Here is an 18,546-nt window from a genome sequence, read left to right as displayed (position 1 = left end):
TCGGTCAATGTGTGAGTAACTAACCAGTTAGCTGCTTCTTTTTGCCTGAAAAATAAACATGAAGAGGGTAATATACAGTATTCAGCTGGTGGCTGTCTGTGTGTTGTTAAACGATTGTTGCCATTGGCTGAATTGTGTTTGAATATTCAGTGTCAGGTCCTATCAGGGTACCAGCATTATTTGGGCACAAGACAGTCACTAGGAGTTACCCTGGTACTGCTGATATTCAGCGACAGCACCCGGATCTCTACCTGGTTAACTTAGGACAGCTTTTTTGCTTAACCAGATAGTTATCTGGGCACCCCCTGCTGAATAACAAACAGAGGTGCCCAAGTTACTCCTGACTCCGCCCAGACTCTGCCCCTAGACCACCCCAGTTCTAACCGGATAGTGCCATAGTAGTCTGCTGGATTTTCAGCAGTACTAATTATGTGCCAAATATCAAACCCGTAAATTTTGTGATCTGCAAACACCCAGGATCAGAAGCCTAGGCAGTAATCAAAGCCATTTCCACAGGCAAAATAGCATTGTAGCCTTAGAAAGCAGATCCTTGTTTGCAGGCCATTCTCAATGCACAGAACAGTATGTACACAACAGTATTCAACATGAGCACTTTCACTTGCATTGGTTTGAGGCCTTCCAAAGGAAGGACTTTGGCTGGAGGAGCAAACTGTGCGTAATTTTGTATATCAGAACTATGTATGTTATTGCTCTTTGATATATTCCCCAGAGAAAGCAGGCACCAATCTCAGCAAGAAGTTTTTAGGGCCCTTTTACTAAAGGGTTGATGCATGGCAACAGGTTTGCCATGCGCCAATCTGGAACTACCGTTGGGCTACTGCAGGAGCCTGGTGGCAGTTCCCACCCCCAGCACATGCCAAAAAAATATTTTCTATTTTTGTAGCACTGGTGCTTACGCAGCAGAAATTGGGTAGTGCTGCGTGCTGCTTGGTTACCATGGTAGCCCTTGCTGCAACCTCAGTGGGTGGCTGTTAGTGCTCCCCCCCCCCCCCCCCCCGGAATGGCCACGTGGTAAGTGGTTCACTTACCATATGTCCATTTCTTTTGAGGAAAAAATGCAGCCTTTTACCTGCCGCGGTAAAAGAGGGCCTCAGCAGATGTTAAAAACACACGCTGACGCTAGCGCAAGCCCTCTTTTACCGCAGCTTAGTAAAAGGACCCTCACTGAGACAGTCTATTACTTCCCTCCCCTTCTAGGCTAATGCCATTGAGAGTTACAGAATTGCTTTACAGAGGATCTATAACTGTTCTGTGCCTATGGAAAAATGTTCTAAGGGAAAGTATTTGTTTCCAAAGTGCGTGAATTGAGCTCTAAAAAGCCCAAGTCCAGCTCCTGAAATGACATAGAAGATTGTTGTAGCATAGAATAATTATTTTCCAAGCTGGTTGTCATGGACTACGTTGTTCTGTTCCTACTTAATTATACCCTCCATTGTAAAATTGTTTTCCTGCTCAAAATAATAATAAACATCTACCACCAAACATCAATAGAATGAGAAAGGGTGAACAATTGCACGCTGATCAAATCATGGTTTATCTTACTGCAGGAAAGCAATGCAGTAAATCAAATCTTGATGTCAGATATCCGACTTGCTACAGTTTGCCCCATTAAGGGCCGGATTCTATATAACAGTGAGTAGCGGCGTCAAATTGTGCATGTGGCCAATTTACGCACGCTACTCAATTGAGTAACGAGCCAATCAGTGATGATTATTGGCTGATAATCAATTATCATCACTAATTGGCAATAATTGGAATTTACTTGTGCTTCTTTTTAGGTGTATTCTACAAAGAAGCACACGTAAATTCCAACACACACAACTGAAAAAGGGGGCATGGCCATGGAAGGAGTGTGGGCATGTCAGGGGCATCACATTTACATAAGTACATAAATATTTCCATACTGGGAAAGACCAAAGGTCCATCAAGCCCAGTATCCTGTTTCCAACAGTGGCCAATCTAGGTCCCAAATACCTGGCAAGATCCCAAAAAAATACAAAACATTCTATACTGCTTACCCCAGAAATAGTGGATTTTCCCCAAGTCCATTTAATAATGGTCTATGGACTTTTCCTTTAGGAAGCCGTCCAAACATTTTTTAAACTCCGCTAAGCTAACCGCCTTTACCACATTCTCTGGCAATAAATTCCAGCATTTAATTACACGTTGAATGCTTTGATGTCCCCATGCATACCTCCCACCCACCCTGTTAGACTGTCAATGAAAGGCTTGGATGCTTCACTTATATATACTGTCAGCTAGCACATTTGCTTATTTCCGATCTGACGAAGAAGGGCAACCTTCAAAAGCTAATCAAGAAATGTATTAAGTTATGTCCAATAAAAAAGGTATCATCTTATTTTATTTTCCATGTTTTATTTTGTTTGATTTCTATTGATTACCTTTAAGAGTGGACTAACACGGCTACCACACCTCTCTACGTTGAGTGAAGAAACTTTTTCTCCGATTCATTTTAAATTTACTACATTGTAGCTTCATCGCATGCCCCCTAGTCCTAGTATTTTTGGAAAGCGTAAACAGACGCTTCACATCTACCCATTCAACTCCACTCATTATTTTATAGACCTCTATCATATCTCACCTCAGCTGCCTTTTCTCCAAGCTGAAGAGCCCTAGCTGCTTTAGCCTTTCCTCACAGGGAAGTCGTCCCATCCCCTTTATCATTTTCATCGCCCTTCTCTGTACCTTTTCTAATTCCACTATATCTTTTTTGAGATGTGGCGACCAGAATTGAACACAATATTCGAGGTGCGGTCACACCATGGAGCGATACAAAGGCATTATAACATCCTCATTTTTGCTTTCCATTCCTTTCCTAATAATACCTAACATTCTATTTGCTTTCTTAGCTGCAGCAGCACACTGAGCAGAAGGTTTCAACGTATCATCAACGACGACACCTAGATCCCCTTCTTGGTCTGTGACTCCTAACGTGGAACCTTGTATGACACAGCTATAATTCGGGTTCCTTTTTCCCACATGCATCACTTTGCATTTGCTCACATTAAACGTTATCTTCCATTTAGATGCCCAGTCTCCCAGACTTGTAAGGTCCTCTTGTAATTTTTCACAATCCTCCCGTGATTTAATGACTTTGAATAACTTTGTGTCATCAGCAAATTTAATTACCTCACTAGTTACTCCCATCTCTAGGTCATTTATAAATATGTTAAAAAGCAAGGGTCCCAGCACAGAGCCCTAGGTAACCCCACTAACTACCCTTCTCCATTGAGAATACTGACCATTTAACCCTACTCTCTGTTTTCTATCTTTTAACCAGTTTTTAATCCACAATAGAACACTACATCCTATCCTATGACTCTCCATTTTCCTCTGGAGTCTTTCATGAAGTACTTTGTCAAACGCCTTCTGAAAATCCAGATACACAATATCAACTGGCTCCCCTTTATCCACATGTTTGTTCACCCCTTCAAAGAAATGTAGTAGATTGGTGAGGCAAGATTTCCCTTCACTAAATCCATGTAGACTTTGTCTCATTAATCCATGCTTTTGAATATGCTCTGTAATTTTGTTCTTAATAATAATAGTCTCTACCATTTTGCCCAGCACCAACGTCAGACGCACCGGTCTATAATTTCCATGCGTTGTTATAGAATTCAAGGGAATGTACCTACATTTAGGTGCAGGTATTTACAAAAGGTTTTCAGTGGCGTAAATGGCCACAACTAAATGTAGGCATGCTCCCCGGTCCTATGTGTTATTCTATACCCTCCGCCTAACATTAGGCACATTAATCAGACACATCTAGATTTTAGACGCCATTTATAGAATATGTCCAAAGGGTAATAGTTTACCCTGAAAACCTCAATGATAAATTTCACAGTGTATGATAATCTCCCTCAGCCGGAACACCAATATTTTCAACTGACTCAAATAAAAATAATATCATAAAGAGCTTAATAGGATATCACTTATAATCAAAGTTCACATGACAGCCAACAAAGATATCCTAACTAGTCCTAGGTGGAAGCGTGAACAGATTGGAGAGCACTCTATTCGATCAGTCAGACAACACGGCACCCTGAAGAAGGACACGAAACTGAGGCCAAGTCGGGCCGTGGAAGGTGTCGAGTTCACTGTAAATTGGATAAGATAAGTGCCTTTCCCCGTACTAGAAATAGACGGGTGTGTTATTTTGGTTTAAATAGAGTGAACAAATATTATAGTAGTTGCAAAATAACAAAAAAGAAGGAGGTTTTTTTTACCTGTGATGATTTAAAGGACCTCCCAATAGTTGGTGATACCAACAATAGTAGTGTGCCTTTATAATTTGAGGTTTTTTCCTCCTAATATCTAGAATTTTCAGGACTAGTTAGGATATCTTTGTTGGCTGTGATGTCAAATAAAAATAAGCTAAAACCAATGTGGAATTTCACTGATGATAGAAAATAATTTCGATCATTCAAATAAGGGGCCATTTACTAAACAATAATGAGGTGTATTTTGTGTGATGATTATCACAAGTTACAAACACATTATTACATGTTGTCTGGAAAAAATGTGGGACATTTATAGAAAGCATGCAATTGTGTATCCTACTTTTTTTGTGTGTTGAGAAAAACAACAAAGCTGCAGAGAGCTGCAGAAGTCAATGCGATCTACAATAGAGCAGCAATACACCAGGCAACCCTGGCTACAAAACAATACAGCCTTTATTGAAGAATGCTCAGTGGAACAATACTCATCAGTCCAGTGCACCTTTCAATCAGTTAATAGCCCAACATGCTTCAGTGATGAGCACCTGCATCAAGGCAATTCATAAAATCCTAAAAGGTCTGGACACAAAACAGAGATGAGGGGATCACACTGATAAGCACACACACAGAGTCAAATGGGCAACAAAGGACAAGCTGTAAGAACTCCTCTGGATCTCCTAATGTAATGTAATGTATGTGCCTATCAGTGTGATCCCCAAAACGCTATTTCTTTGCAACAAATCAGGCCCAGAGCATGCCAGCAAATGAATTGCATCGCATGCAAATACATGCAAAGCAGCTATGGTTTCTGCTATATGCAATGGAACACTGTAGTCACAAAAATCTTCTTGATCTGTGCTATTTTGGGGAAGTTTGCTACACTCTATGAGATGTAGCTGGCATCCTTTGGAAACTTGGCGGTCATTTTACTAAGCTGCATACACGCCTATACGTGCCCAACATGTGCCAATTCGTAACTACCGCCCTGCTACCGTGTGGTCTGGATGGTAATTTCATTTTTTACACATGTCCAGTATACGTGCCGGAAAATATATTTTATTTTCTGGTGCACTGCACTAACCAGGTGGTAATCAGCATTGTACACGCACTGACGATTACCATCCGGTTAACACATGAGACCTTACTGCTAAGTGAATGGGTAGCGGTAAGGTCTCAGGCCCAAAATGGACGCTCACCATTTTTCATTTTGCCGTCCATCCGTTTTTGGCAAAAAAAAGGCCTTTTTTGCAGGTGCGCTGAAAAATGGACCTGCGCACGTCCAATAAATTTGTCTACAACAGCGCAGGCCATTTTTCAGCGCACCTAAGTAAAAGGACCCCTTGGGCATTTAAAAAAAAGCAGCTAACGATGTTTTGTGGCTACAGTACTAAAGGGACAGAAAACTCCAAGAGACTAACAAATGTGGGTAACCAAATCATCACTATCCCTTGGTCTCCACAGCCTTCTAGCACATCAGCATTACCCCTATAATGAAGTCAAGCTCTCTTGTTTCAAATCCTGCCCCTCCCCAATCTTTTATAAAAGGTCCATTTTCCAAGTGATGCCCCTATCATACCTGGACCCTGTCCAAAGCAGGCTGGTGCAAGCTCCAGTCCCTTCTGCACTGCTGTCATTATTTTCCAAAATGTCAGTAGTTGGCCCACTGTTCCCCTTTATTTCTCACTTAGGGGCAGTGGCGTAGCCAGACTGCCAATTTTGGATGGGCCTGAACCCAAAGTGGGTGGAAAATTTTCTCTCTACCCCCCTCCCCCAGCAAAATTTAGTCACGCTAATCAGATGCATTTGTCACACATGGTAAAGTGCTGCTTTTCAGTGCATCAGATTTCAGAAAATTTATTTAATAGCCTAACACCCTTTTCAATGAGCTTTCAGAGGCCAAAACCTCCTGTCTCAGGTCAGTATAATGCTGTTACAGTATCCTCGCCTGACCTAAGGAAGGAAGTATTGGTCTCTGAAACTTCATTAACACAGGTACCATTTTAATTTAGGATAATAAAATTATTTTCTTTACCTTTCTTGTATGGCCATTTACTTTTTCTCACTGTGTCGCTCCCAGTCTCTAGATTCTGCTTTCCTTCGTTTTCGCTTAACTCTTCTGCCACGGTTTCCTGGCCATTTCTCATTTTTCTCTCCTTTTTCTTTGCTTTCTTCAATATTTTTCTGCCTCTCTCTCTCTGTCCTGATTTAATTCATTCTTACTATCCATTCTTTAATTTCCTTCATCTACTTATGGCTTTTCATCTTTTTCTCACCCTTGTTCTCCCCATGCCCCTTCCTCTTATTCTCCAGTCTTTCACTACTCTCCTTTTCCATCCAGCAGCTCTCTTCTTTCTCTCCCCATCCTTCCAGTCTCCCCTCTCTCTCCCCATCCTTCCAGTAGTCTCCCCTCTTTCTTTCTGCATCCTTCCGTCCAGTGTCACCTTTCTCCCTACCCTTCCATCCAGCGTCTTCCCTCTTTCTCTCCCCATCCTTCCATCTATCCTCTCTCCTGATCCTTCCATCTAATGTCTCTCTCCCTCTTTCTAACCAGTGTCTCTGTATCACTCTACCCTTTTCTGTTCAGTGTCCCTTCTCTCTCCACATCCTTCCAGTCTCTCACCTTTCTCTCTGCATCCTTCCAGTCTCTCCCCTTTCTCTCCCCATCCTTCCATCCAGAGTCTCTCTCCCCATCCATCCGTTTTCCCTCTTTCTCTCCCCATCCTTCCATCTGTTTTCTATCTTTTCTCCCCATCCTTCCATGTTTTCCCTTTCTCCCCATCCTTCCATGTTTTCCCTCATTCTCTGCCATCCTTCCATCTGTTTTCTCTCTTTTCTCCCCATCCTTCCATGTTTTCCCTCTTTCTCCCCATCCTTCCATGTTTTCCCTCTTTTCTCCCCATCCTTCCATGTTTTCCCTCTTTCTCCCAATCCTTCCATCTGTTTTCCCTCTTTTTCTCCCCATCCTTCCATGTTTTCCCTCTTTTCTTCGACGAGGCCCGCCCTGCATGCCAGCGCCAGCTCCCATTGCCGGCCACTGCTGCTTTTCCTGTTGAGCAGCAGGGCCGGCGCTACAAAAAGAAGAAGCGCTAACGGCGCTAAGGACCGTAGGACGAGAAATGTTTAAAAAAAAAAAAAAAGCGCGGCACCGGCAGGCACTGTCTCGGCAGCCTTGAGGCATTGGCTGCTGAGGCATTGGCTGCTGGCTCGCAGGCTCCTCCCGCAGACGGGAGGAGCCTGCGAGCCAGCAGCCAATGCCTCAGCAGCCAATGCCTCAAGGCTGCCGAGACAGTGCCTGCCGGTGCCGCGCTTTTTTTTTTTAAACATTTCTCGTCCTTAGCGCCGTTAGCGCTTCTTTTTGTAGCGCCGGCCCTGCTGCTCAACAGGAAAAGCAGCAGTGGCCGGCAATGGGTGCTGGGGCTGGCGCTGGGCGGGCCTGGGCTGAAATTGGGTGGGCCTGGGCCCAGCCAGGCCCACCTGTAGCTACGCCCCTGCTTAGGGGGCCTTTTACTAAGCCATGGTAGCGTTGTTAGCTCGCGAGAGAAATCAGCTGGTGGTAAGGGCTGAGACGCCCATAGGAATATAATGGATGTCTCGACATTTACTGCCAGCTGATTTCTACCACGAGCTAAAAATGATACCATGGCTTAGTAAAAGACCCCCATACAGAGCAAAGAAGAGCAACAGGTCAGCTGGCACCATTTTGACATATGCTGCAAACAAGGCAGGAACGATTGAGGATCTTCCCTGGTCCTTCTTGACCAAAGGGCTTCTTCTAGTAAGAAGGGTGCGGTCCAGCAGGGAATGGGAGTAGTAGCGAAGAGGATCTTTTGTAGATATTAGGTGGAAATAGGGTTTAGAGCAACAGAACGGGGCTTCAGAGAGCAAGGGCGGGGTAATATTAATATGCCAGAGGAGAGGATGCTGTGGAGTACTTGTGTATATGGCTATAGAGAATTTTTGCACGGGGGGGGGGGGGGAGCAAGTTTCTTGGAGTTTACTGTTCCTTTTAAAAGCAGGTGTTCTTCACCAACATGAGATCCTCAATTCTTGGGGTACATGCACAATTTGCTTTCAGCTTCCGAAGCACAAATATTCTTTGATCATTTTCAATCAATCTTCTTAATATGTGTGATGATAGTGAAAATATTAGCAGTTACATTATGACACAAGGATAACTCATTGTGCTTTTCATTCACAGAATGATATTCCATGTCCCACCAAAGTGACCATTGCCAAGCACAAGACAGAAGATGGTGAACTGGGCGATGACCTTTACCCACCAGCAGATCTCTCGTCTGATGAGGAATATTACTTGGAAGAGAGCAGAGCGTCTCGCCTGAAGAAATCTGGCATGAAGCGAATAGACAACATCAAGAAGGCGTTTTCCAAGGAAAATGTGCAGAAGACGAAGCAAAATTTTGGAAAGAAGGTGAACAGGATTCGTACGCGAATAGTGACGCCAGAGAGGAGAGAGAGGATCAGGCAGTCAGGGGAGCGGCTGAAACAATCTGGTGAAAGGTTCAAGCAATCGATTTCCAAAGCGGTTCCAAAAAAGGAAGCCTTCAAAGTCAACATCAAGAAGAAAGGAAGAGGAACGGGAGCTGAAGTCAACGAAGGCATTAGGGCAGGAGGCATAGAGTCTGTTTTGTATAGTGGTGCCATTGATCCAACTGGTGAAGAGATCACGTACACTGAAGTGATCACTGTGGTGAAGAAGAAGAAGGAAGCCAGCACAGAGACTGATCCACCACTGCCAGAAGAGAAACCTCCAACTAGTGATGAGAAGCTTGATGTGAAATATGAGGCCAAGGCAGAAAGTGACAAAGCTCCCCTGCTGGACTTAAAGCAGTCCTCATAAATCGCAAAGCAGTACGAACTACCATGATTTACAAAACACAGGTCTATAATCTGTTAATCATGTACTGATGGATAAACACATGTGTGTGCACGTGCGTATGTTCGTGTGTGTGCATTTGTGCACACACAGATGTGCTATTTTAGTTTCATACATTTATTAGTGGTGTAATTTCAAATAATCCCTACATGTAGTTCATGATCATGTAAATAGCAAGTGACTAGCTAGTTCTTTGTTTGTTTGTTTTTTTGTGATTTTATCAGATTCAGATTTACTCAGGGAGGTCATTTACTAATAGAAAGCATGTTCTATTTTCTGCAAGGGCTCATTGCATCAGATAGGCCCTGCAGCAGTAGTGTGCACGAACTGTTAGTAAATAACCATCCAAGTGACTTATTAGGCTGTTCCATGTACGAGGAAACAATAAAAAGAAAAAATTAAGGGGCTCTTCTACTAAAATGTGTCATGTTTTGGGCTTAACGTGCTATAACACAGAATGCGCGGCAACCCCAAAACCAAAGCTGCATTAAACACAAATTCTGTATCAGCGACTGCTGTTTTAGAATTACTACTGTAAGTCCACAGTTACATGCTTGACTTTAGGCGTGAGCAGTTACGCTAGCCCAGTGGAATATTTAAACTAGGTGTGTGTGTTCTGTACGCATCCTTTGTCAGACCCGGCCCCCTGCCCCCACCTTAAAATCCTCTCTGTTGCAGTCTTCACTCAGGCAGCGACACTCATAGGCTCCCTGCGGTCTGCGCTGGTTATTCCTCCCTGAACCGCCCCGCCCCTTCTGACACAACTTCCTGTTTTGTGATGGGCAGGACAGTTCAGGGAGGAAGTCCCAGTGCAGGCCACAGGCAGCCTATGAGTGCCACCGCCCAGGTAAAGACTGCAACAGAGAGGATTTTAAGTTACAGGGAGAGAAAGGGGGGATGGTGGTGCGGGGGGCTGTACAGGGGGGCAGGGGGAGACACATCCTCCTGTAAAAAAAGGTCCTGGCTTCGCCACTGTACTAGCCCAATGACTGGTGTAAATGCTTATGCTTAACTGCCTGCAGTTAGGCATGTAACTGCTAGTATTCTATAACCCATGTGCGTAAGTGCTGGACATGTCCTTGACCCACCCATGCCTTTCTCATGTCCACACCCCCCTTGCAGTTGTGTGCTTTGGATTTTGAATGCACAGTTAATAGAATGCTAAATATTAATGCTGTAACTGCTAATTAGTGCCAATTATAGCCATTAAATGGTTAATGCCAATTAGCAGCTAATTACTATATTATGTGTGTAACTAACACTATGCCATAACCTGTGCTCTCAACTTGGCACACTAAGCGTAAAATTATGCACACAAATTTATAGAATTAGGGAGTTAGCACCTCTGATATAGGACTTGGTAAGTGAGCTTGCATTAGTCAGTTAGCACGCAGTAAGTGTAATGCACTAGTTAGCTAATGTTTCCATACCACTCTGTACCCATCCCATGCCCCCCGACAGAAAAATTATGAAACATTCAGTAATGCACAGTTGAATGCATGGAAACAGGCAAACCACTGAAAAATCCCTTAACACAGTCGTTTCCACAGATTAACTGAGCATTAACCGCCGGATTCTATATAGTGCATCTTAAGTTGCACACGCAAATCTGGTTGTATTCTGGATTTGCACGTGCAACCTAGTTAACAAGCCAATCAGTGTCAATAATTGCCAATTAATATGCAATTATTGGCACTAATTGGCATTAAATAAAATTGACGCGCACAACTAAGCGTATTCTGTAACGTGATGCTTGTAAATTCTAAGTCGCATAGTTGAAAAGGGGGTGTGGCCAAGGGCGTGGAATGGACAGGTCATGGGTGTTTCTAAAATCTATGCGCTTTATAGAATACATCCATTCTGCGCCTAATTTAGGTGTCGGCATATACACAGTTTTACTTGGCATAATTGCCTGTGATTGAATTTAGTTGCATGGACGTGCACTCAGTGTATTCTTTAAACTGTGCAGCAATTTAGGTGTATTCTATAAAGTACACCTACATTTAGGCATATTTTATAGAATATGCCTAGCCATATTTTTTTTCGGCATCAATTTTTTAGGCGTGATATATAGAATCTAGTACTAAGTGGTTAATGCCCTTTAGTAAAAGAGCCCCAAAGTAACATGAAGCATAATATCCTACATAGCTGTCCAAAGGGTATCTGACTCTCTAGGCAAACATAAGCAATACACTGCCAAAAGGTGGCTCAAGCCCTACCCTGTAGTCCAGCATCTCCCCTTTGCTTTCCTAACCACAAGGTACCTGACATCTCCCATTCCCTTCCCTACCCCTAGGTGTCCAGCATCTTCACTTTCCTTCCCACACAGGTGTCCAGCATCGCCCATTCCTTCCCCACACAGCTCCCTTTCCCTTTCCTAACCCCAAGATCAATGTTCCCTCTAAGCTGAGCAGGAGTCCTCCAACAGCATTGCTGCCAGTGGGGGGGGGGGGGGGGGGGGGGGGGGGGGGGGGGGGGGGGGGGAGGGGGTGTCTCTTTTAATATCACACTTTCAATAGTGAGGGATAGTCATGTTCTGCAGGATTCCAGAGGACATGCCTGTCCCTAGTGATTGAAAATACAATATTGAAGCAGCACCATCTACTGGCAGCAATGTGATTGGAGGTCTCCCGCTCAACTTAGAGGGAACAGTGCCTGAGGTGCTGATCTCCCCACCTGTGTCCCTATTCCCCCTCCCATGATCCAACTGTGTCCTGCAAATCCCCTCCAACCTCTCTAACCCCTCCCATCCAGCATCTCCTTTTCCCACCCACTGCAGCACTCCAGGTACAAACTTGCTGCAGCCATGATAAAACTGAAAAGATGCATGAGGCTGCATTCAGTACCTGCATGCTGAAAGTGTTACTGGTTCCTGCTTGCACAGATACTGGAAGCATGTGTTGAAAAGATGGAACCAGCATCACTATCAGTGTTCATGCGCTAAAGGCAGGACCTACATATCTTTTCAGTTTTATATCAACTTCTAAAAGTTTGGACCTGGGGTACTGCAGCAGGTAGGAAAGAGAGATAGCAGGAGGACAGCTACAATGGAGAAATACCTCAGAGTTTGCCAGCAGTCAGTAGAAAACCAGCATGTACATTGGCTAGATTTCTGTCATGTCAACTGCTGGCTTACTGCTATGGGGAGGGGGAGGGAAAGTGGCCAGGAGCTCCAAGGGATCCAGTTTGCAGGCACAGCAGCGGATGGAAGAGTGTGTTGTACTGAGCCAGGTTTGAGGTCCAGGGCACTGCTCTGCTCCAGGGTGCACCAATGCCCCCAAAATGTGTTTCCCTAAGCGGGCGTCTAGTCTGCCTAATGCTAGTCCTGGCCCTGGTACCCTCGCAAAGAGCTATTATACATCCTGGATTGCTCAGAGCTTGAAGTTTGCACTCTGATCCCACCCTTCAGTGTTCTGTAAACACAATGCTGGGCATTACTCCATTTGACAGAAAACTGAGTGTTCAATACTCCTGTTTCTTGAAATAACCAGATAAAAATCATCGATAGCCCCGGGGGACAGTTCAACACAACCATTAAGGACCTCTGTTTCTCTTTAGATACAATTAAATGAATTTACATACATGCTTGGTCTTTTCAGTCTACAATACATGCTATGCGTATATAAAAATTCAAACCAAATGTGCCGTCACTACTCCATGTAAATATTTATACCTGCCTAATAAAATAGCAACATTGCAAGACTTTTATATTGTTCTGATCTTTAGCTAGTTTTATATTGTTTAAGAGTTTGGTAACAGACACACACAGCTCAGGCCTCTACTTCCTAATGGTTAGCTCTCAGTCATGGTGTTATCACACATTATCTGCAGCAAAGCTCATTTCATGCATTGTGACAGATAATGCATGATGACGAATGTCATTTTTGCATGTTAAGGACTAGAAAATGGGGGCCTCGGTATTTTCTGCTTGGTGTTAATTCAAGGAGGTAACCCTGCCTTTATGGCAATACGGTGTGTCGATGTATCATTGACTGCACTGTTAGCAGAGTAAGATCACTGCAGAATACAAGAATTGGAGATAAGCAGCAACATACCAGAAACAATTTGTTTACACATTTATGTCTCTGATAGCAAAGGTTAAACAAATTTAGAAAATAATGTTTGGAAGTAAATAAGGAACACATATCGAATATTCTTTATATGAAGAATTTTTTCACGTTGTGTAATGTCTGAGAGAGTGACATGACATCAAATATGTCTTTAGTTGTGGAAACGTTTACCCTCACAAACACGCAGACAGAATGCAACTTTCTGTTTCTAAAAGGTAGTTATTTGCTTCACATGTGTCACATCTGGAAAGCGGTTTAAAATGCGTTAAATTGAGTTCTAGTGTGCAATTTCTTGTTGCCTCATTTTAATTGTAACTTTCATACTGCTGTTGTGATACCATCAGCCTCTAATTGAACCTCTGGCTTCTGTAGGATCATAGGTGACATGTCAGATGGGCTATTTCATCATCTACTCCAGGCAATGTTAATGCTTTCTGGAAACGCATTTAATAGTTTTAAAATGTTCACTTAATAATTACTAAAATAAAAGGTTGTGCATGATGGTTATTGGGTCCACATATAGGATAGGAATGAATTTATGACTCAGCATAACTTGTATTAGTGCACAAATATGTATAGTAAATAGATTATTCTCCCAACTCATTTCTATAGTACTTTGATTTGCTATTTGAATATTTTTACTACTGTAATTGTCTATTGCTTATGTTTGACTTATTCTTACTGTACACCGCCTTCAGTGAATTCTTTCAAAAAGGCAGTAAATAAATCTAGTGCTACTAGATGTATGCAGCATTATATACATTATAAGCAGGTACTTTCTGTCCCTAGAGGGTTCACAATCTATGTTTTTGTATCGGGGGCAATGGAGAGTTAAGTGACTTGCCCAAAGTCACAAGTAGCTGTAGTGGGAATTGAATCTAGGTTACCAGGATCAAAACCTGCTGCACTAATCATTAGGCCACTCCTCCACTCAAAGGCAAGACTTGAACCCACAGCATTAAGTCCAAAGGTATCTGCTCTAACCGCTACAGCAGGGCAGCCATCTTTATTCTGTCTAGTTGCCCACATATTCCCCCAGGGAGTGCAAAGTAACCTTCCTAGAGCACTGGTTCTCAACAGGACACCCCTAGCCAATCAGGTTTTCAGGATATCCAAATCTATGTTATACATATTCATTCTGAGTATCTTGAAAACCTGACTGGCTGGGGCTGTCTTGGATATGCTCTAGGCCTTTCTTTCTTATCATTTAAGTGATGCATAGGTATCAGCCACCAGGTCCGGGAACTAGAAATTTGGTTTGCCAGGTTATATCACCTGCTCGTATTTACAGAGGATAACTTACCCAAAGTGAGATATAGCTAGTAGGTTAGATCCTTATTGTCAAAATAATTCCACTTTGATAGCCATTTATATAGGGTTTTTTTGTAATGAACATTATTGTACGGCTTGTATTTATATGCTGGCTTCTGTTATACAATTTGAAGGAAGTGTTGTAGAATGCTTTGATTAGAACCTTGATCACTTTAGGTCAGCAGAGTATGATGTAGCTAACTAGTAATGGAAGAGAAATGAGGATCCAGAGAGAAAGAAATGTCCTATTAGCTCTGCTAGGGTAAGTTCTGTTTCTTTTCTCAGCTGTGGAGCCCAAGGATTTCACAGTGCCAGCGATCCATGTGACTTTTGCTGCATGTTCTGGTGCCTTTTTAAAAAAATGTACCTGGATGATGGTGTCTCTGAAGTCTGTGAATTCTATCAGTAGGAATTTATTTGGTGATGTGAAACAGTTGTCTAGGACAGATGGATGTGAGTTCCAGGATTTATTTCAGAGGTGTTTGTTCTTGATTGTTGGGAAGAACAAGGCACAAGGCTCATCAAATCCTTAGGTGAGCAGTGGTAGAGCAGAATCTTGTGCCGGGTTATAGAGAAGAGTAAACCAAGCATCTATAAGAAATCAGCTTCCCTCTGATTTAGGCGTGTGTGGGGTGGTATGAAAGAATTAAGAATGGGGAAATAAAGGACCAGATCAATGTGAAGAATTTGGTGGTTCTTCCTTTCCAGTAGCACAATTACTTTTCATCTATCTTTTAGGGCTCCTTTTATGAAGCTGTAGTAAGCACTAGCCTGGGCTTATCACAGCTTAAAAGGGCTTACTGCGGGATGTGCTCAGCCGTCCAGTAGTAAGTTTGAGATCTGCATGCACAAACCTCGAGCTAAAAATGTTTAAAATATTTTCTGCAGAGGGGGCATGTTGGAGACAGAGAGTAGGTATTTTGGCGCTGGTAAGTTAGTGCAGGATTAGCATAGGTGTCTTTACTGCCTATAAAATTGGTATTGGTAAATGCTCACATGCTAATTTAATGGCTGTGTGCTAATAGCAACATTAGCGCATGGCCATTAACAGAAAAGAAATGGAAAATCAGCCAGTTTACAGCTGCAGTAAAAAATAGCCTTAGAGCAGGGGCGTTGCTAGGTGGGGCCACGGGGGCATGGGCCTCCACAGATTTAGCCCTGGCCCCTCTGCTTTCACCCCACCACTGCCAACCCTCCCCTGCCACATTCGACCCCCCCCTCCCCCTGCCGCCAACCCTTCCCCTGCCGCCGCCGTCAGGTACCTTTGCTGGCGGGTGTCCCTAACCCCCACTAGCCGAAGTCCTCTTCAGCGCCGTAGGAACATGCAGGACTTCAGGACTCACAGAAACAGAATCCAGATCAGCAAACGCACCGGACTCTGAGACCGGAGCTGAAGGGGACCGGCTGGCGGGGGTTGGGGACCCCTCCCAGCAAAGATACCTGGCGGTGGCGGGAGGGTGGTCAAAAGGGACGGGGGAGGGGCGGTGGCATGCGTGTGTGTGTCAAAAGTGGGGGGGGGGGTCAGTGGCACCGGGGGGGAGGAGATAAAATGTGCCCCCTCACCTCGGGCTCTGGACCCCCCCTCCCGCCGAAGTCTGGCTATGCCCCTGCCTTAGATTGTGGGAAAAACCCAGGTAAGAATGTGCCAAGGCCACTTTTTACCACAGCTTTGTATAAGGAGCCCTTAATCGGTCCTTTATTCGCAGAGTTAGTTCTGTATGTTCTATTATGGAAAAACAAGGCTCATGTAATAGGAAGTGGTTAATGTGATGGAGCACCAGATAGAACCAGGTGTCCTTTCTTCTTAAATATCATCACTGGTTGCCAGTCTCATTTTGGAAACAATATAAGATTCTTCTTTTAGATTTTAAAGTCTTTTACTTTAGTCTTCCTCCTTACCTGGCATCTCTCACAATTCCTTATTCTCCTGCCCGCACTTTACGCTCACTCAATGATCATTGCATGGTATTGCCTGGTCCCAAACTAGAGAATGACATGGGGACAAAGTTTGTCCCCATCCTGATGGGTTCTGTCCCTATCCCCACCCTGTCCCTGCAGATTCTGCCTCCGTTCCCGCAGGTTCTGTCCCCATCCCCGCCCTGTCCCCACTTCATCCTCTTGGGCTCTGTCCTCTTCTGCAGAACCCTCGAACAATTATGATTTTATATTTAAATCTTTTTACGAAAGTATAAAAAGGAACATTATGCTGTGCAACTATTGTGCATAAATTACAAATAGAAAACAATAATAACAGCAAGCAGCTACAATAGCCCTCCTCACCACCACCCTCTACCCTTCCAACCTCAACAATAGCTGATTTCTACCACCCCAAGGAATCTTAATCCACCCTGTTAAAATGCCCAGGGGTACAAAATACAACCCATTCTGTATGCCCTAGAGGGGAGAAATATGCCCTACGAAGCACTGTTATTATTTTTTATTCTATGGATGAATAAGAAGTCATCAACAATCTCAGGATTCAGTCTAGCTCTCCTGTCTTCCACAGTCCTTCCCGCAATAGTCTTAGAAGATGTGCTGGTAGCAGGATGTACAGGATCCCCCATGCAAATTTTTGCTAGTTGTGGCCAGCATGTTTGCTTGTTTTTCCAAAAAAAATCAAAATATCATTGTCTGCATTACTCAAACATAAATAACAGTCCAGTTCATTAACAGGCTTCAAAGTAAAAAATGACACAGAGACAAAGTTTGTCCCGTCCCCACAAGCTCTGTTCCCATCCCCGTCCCCATCTCCACGGTTACTGTGGGTTCCCGTGTCATTCTCTATCCCAAACTAACTCAACATGAGTACACCAAACATTGTGCCTTTAATTTTCTTGCTCCTGCCTCCTGGAATAATCTCCCTTGAGAAATTAGGGTTGGATTGTCTCCCTCTAAATTTAAATTTGCCATTAAAACCTGGTATTTTAGGCAGGCCTTTGAGTTTCTTCCTTTCCTTCCCCACTGTCTCTTCCCTCAATTCCAATTTCCCTTACCTCTTCTGGTTATAGAATATCTGTAGTTTTCTATCCACATCTACCTGTTTTTTTTAGTCTGTAAACTTATTAGTTCTGTCCTCAGCCATAGTGGTATAGCAAATGTAAATAAAGAATAAAGAACTGTGAGAGAGTGTACAGTAAAGAGATAATACTTCTACGGGGCAGATGAAAAGACATGAAAGGCAATTCTATAAGCTAGCATCTAGATTTAGGTGCCCAATAGTGCATTTAGTTTATAGCGTAGTAGTGCTTATGCATGATTGCATCAATAATTGTCAGCTCTGCATGTAAGTGCTAGGTGCTATTCTATAAACTGAGTGCCTAACTCATTTAGGGGGTCTTTCACAAAGGTGCAGTAGTGTTTTAATACGCGCTAATGATTAGCTAAATGCTAGTGATGCCCAAAGGAATATATGGGCGTCTGTAGCATTTAGCACACACCAAAAACACTAGCATGCCTTTGTAAAAGGCCCACTTAGCGCACAACTGCCAGGAGGACGTACACAAGAAAAAGCATGGTCTGGTCATGGGCGTGTCATCAAATGACATGCACAACTTATAGAATACTGTCATAAGAACATAAAAATAGCCATACTGGGTCAGACCAATGGCCCATCTAGCCCAGTATCTTGTTTCCAACAGTGGCCAATCCAGGTCCCAAGAACCTGACAGAAACCCAAATAATAGAAACATTCCATGCTACCAATCCCGGGGCAAGCAGTAGCTTCCCCTTGTCTGTCTCAATAACAGACTATGGACTTTTCCTCCAGGAACTTGTCCAAACCTTTTTTAAACCCAGATACACTAACCGCTGTTGCCACATCCTCCGGCATTGTATGCCACATTTAGGCACTTACGTATGCCAGCCATTGGCCTGTCTGAAACAGGCACACCTAACCTTTCGTGTGCTAATGAGGTTATGCATTACCATTGCATAACAGCTTGGGTGTGCCCTTTTGCTTTTATGGAATTGGTGCTAAGCATGCTTAGTGGCACTGAAATGAAGTGCTAGTTTA

General features: G+C 43.5%; 1 protein-coding gene across 1 annotated transcript in view; it reads left to right on the top strand.

Moving 5' to 3' along the window:
- The window catches only part of CAVIN4 (caveolae associated protein 4), a 63,380-nt gene extending 53,344 nt beyond the window's left edge, over positions 1-10,036 (top strand). Inside the window, exon 2 of the mRNA XM_030204860.1 lies at positions 8,458-10,036. Within this exon, the coding sequence (XP_030060720.1) occupies positions 8,458-9,117 (660 nt within the window). The 3' untranslated portion in view covers positions 9,118-10,036. The remainder of the gene's footprint in view (positions 1-8,457) is intronic.
- Positions 10,037-18,546: the final 8,510 nt, after the last annotated feature.

The sequence above is a fragment of the Microcaecilia unicolor genome, chromosome 1 (assembly GCF_901765095.1).
Source record: "Microcaecilia unicolor chromosome 1, aMicUni1.1, whole genome shotgun sequence".
Taxonomy (NCBI): Eukaryota; Metazoa; Chordata; class Amphibia; order Gymnophiona; family Siphonopidae; genus Microcaecilia; species Microcaecilia unicolor.
The sequence above is the reverse complement of the archived record's forward strand: the minus strand, read 5'-3'. Positions and strand labels throughout refer to the sequence as shown.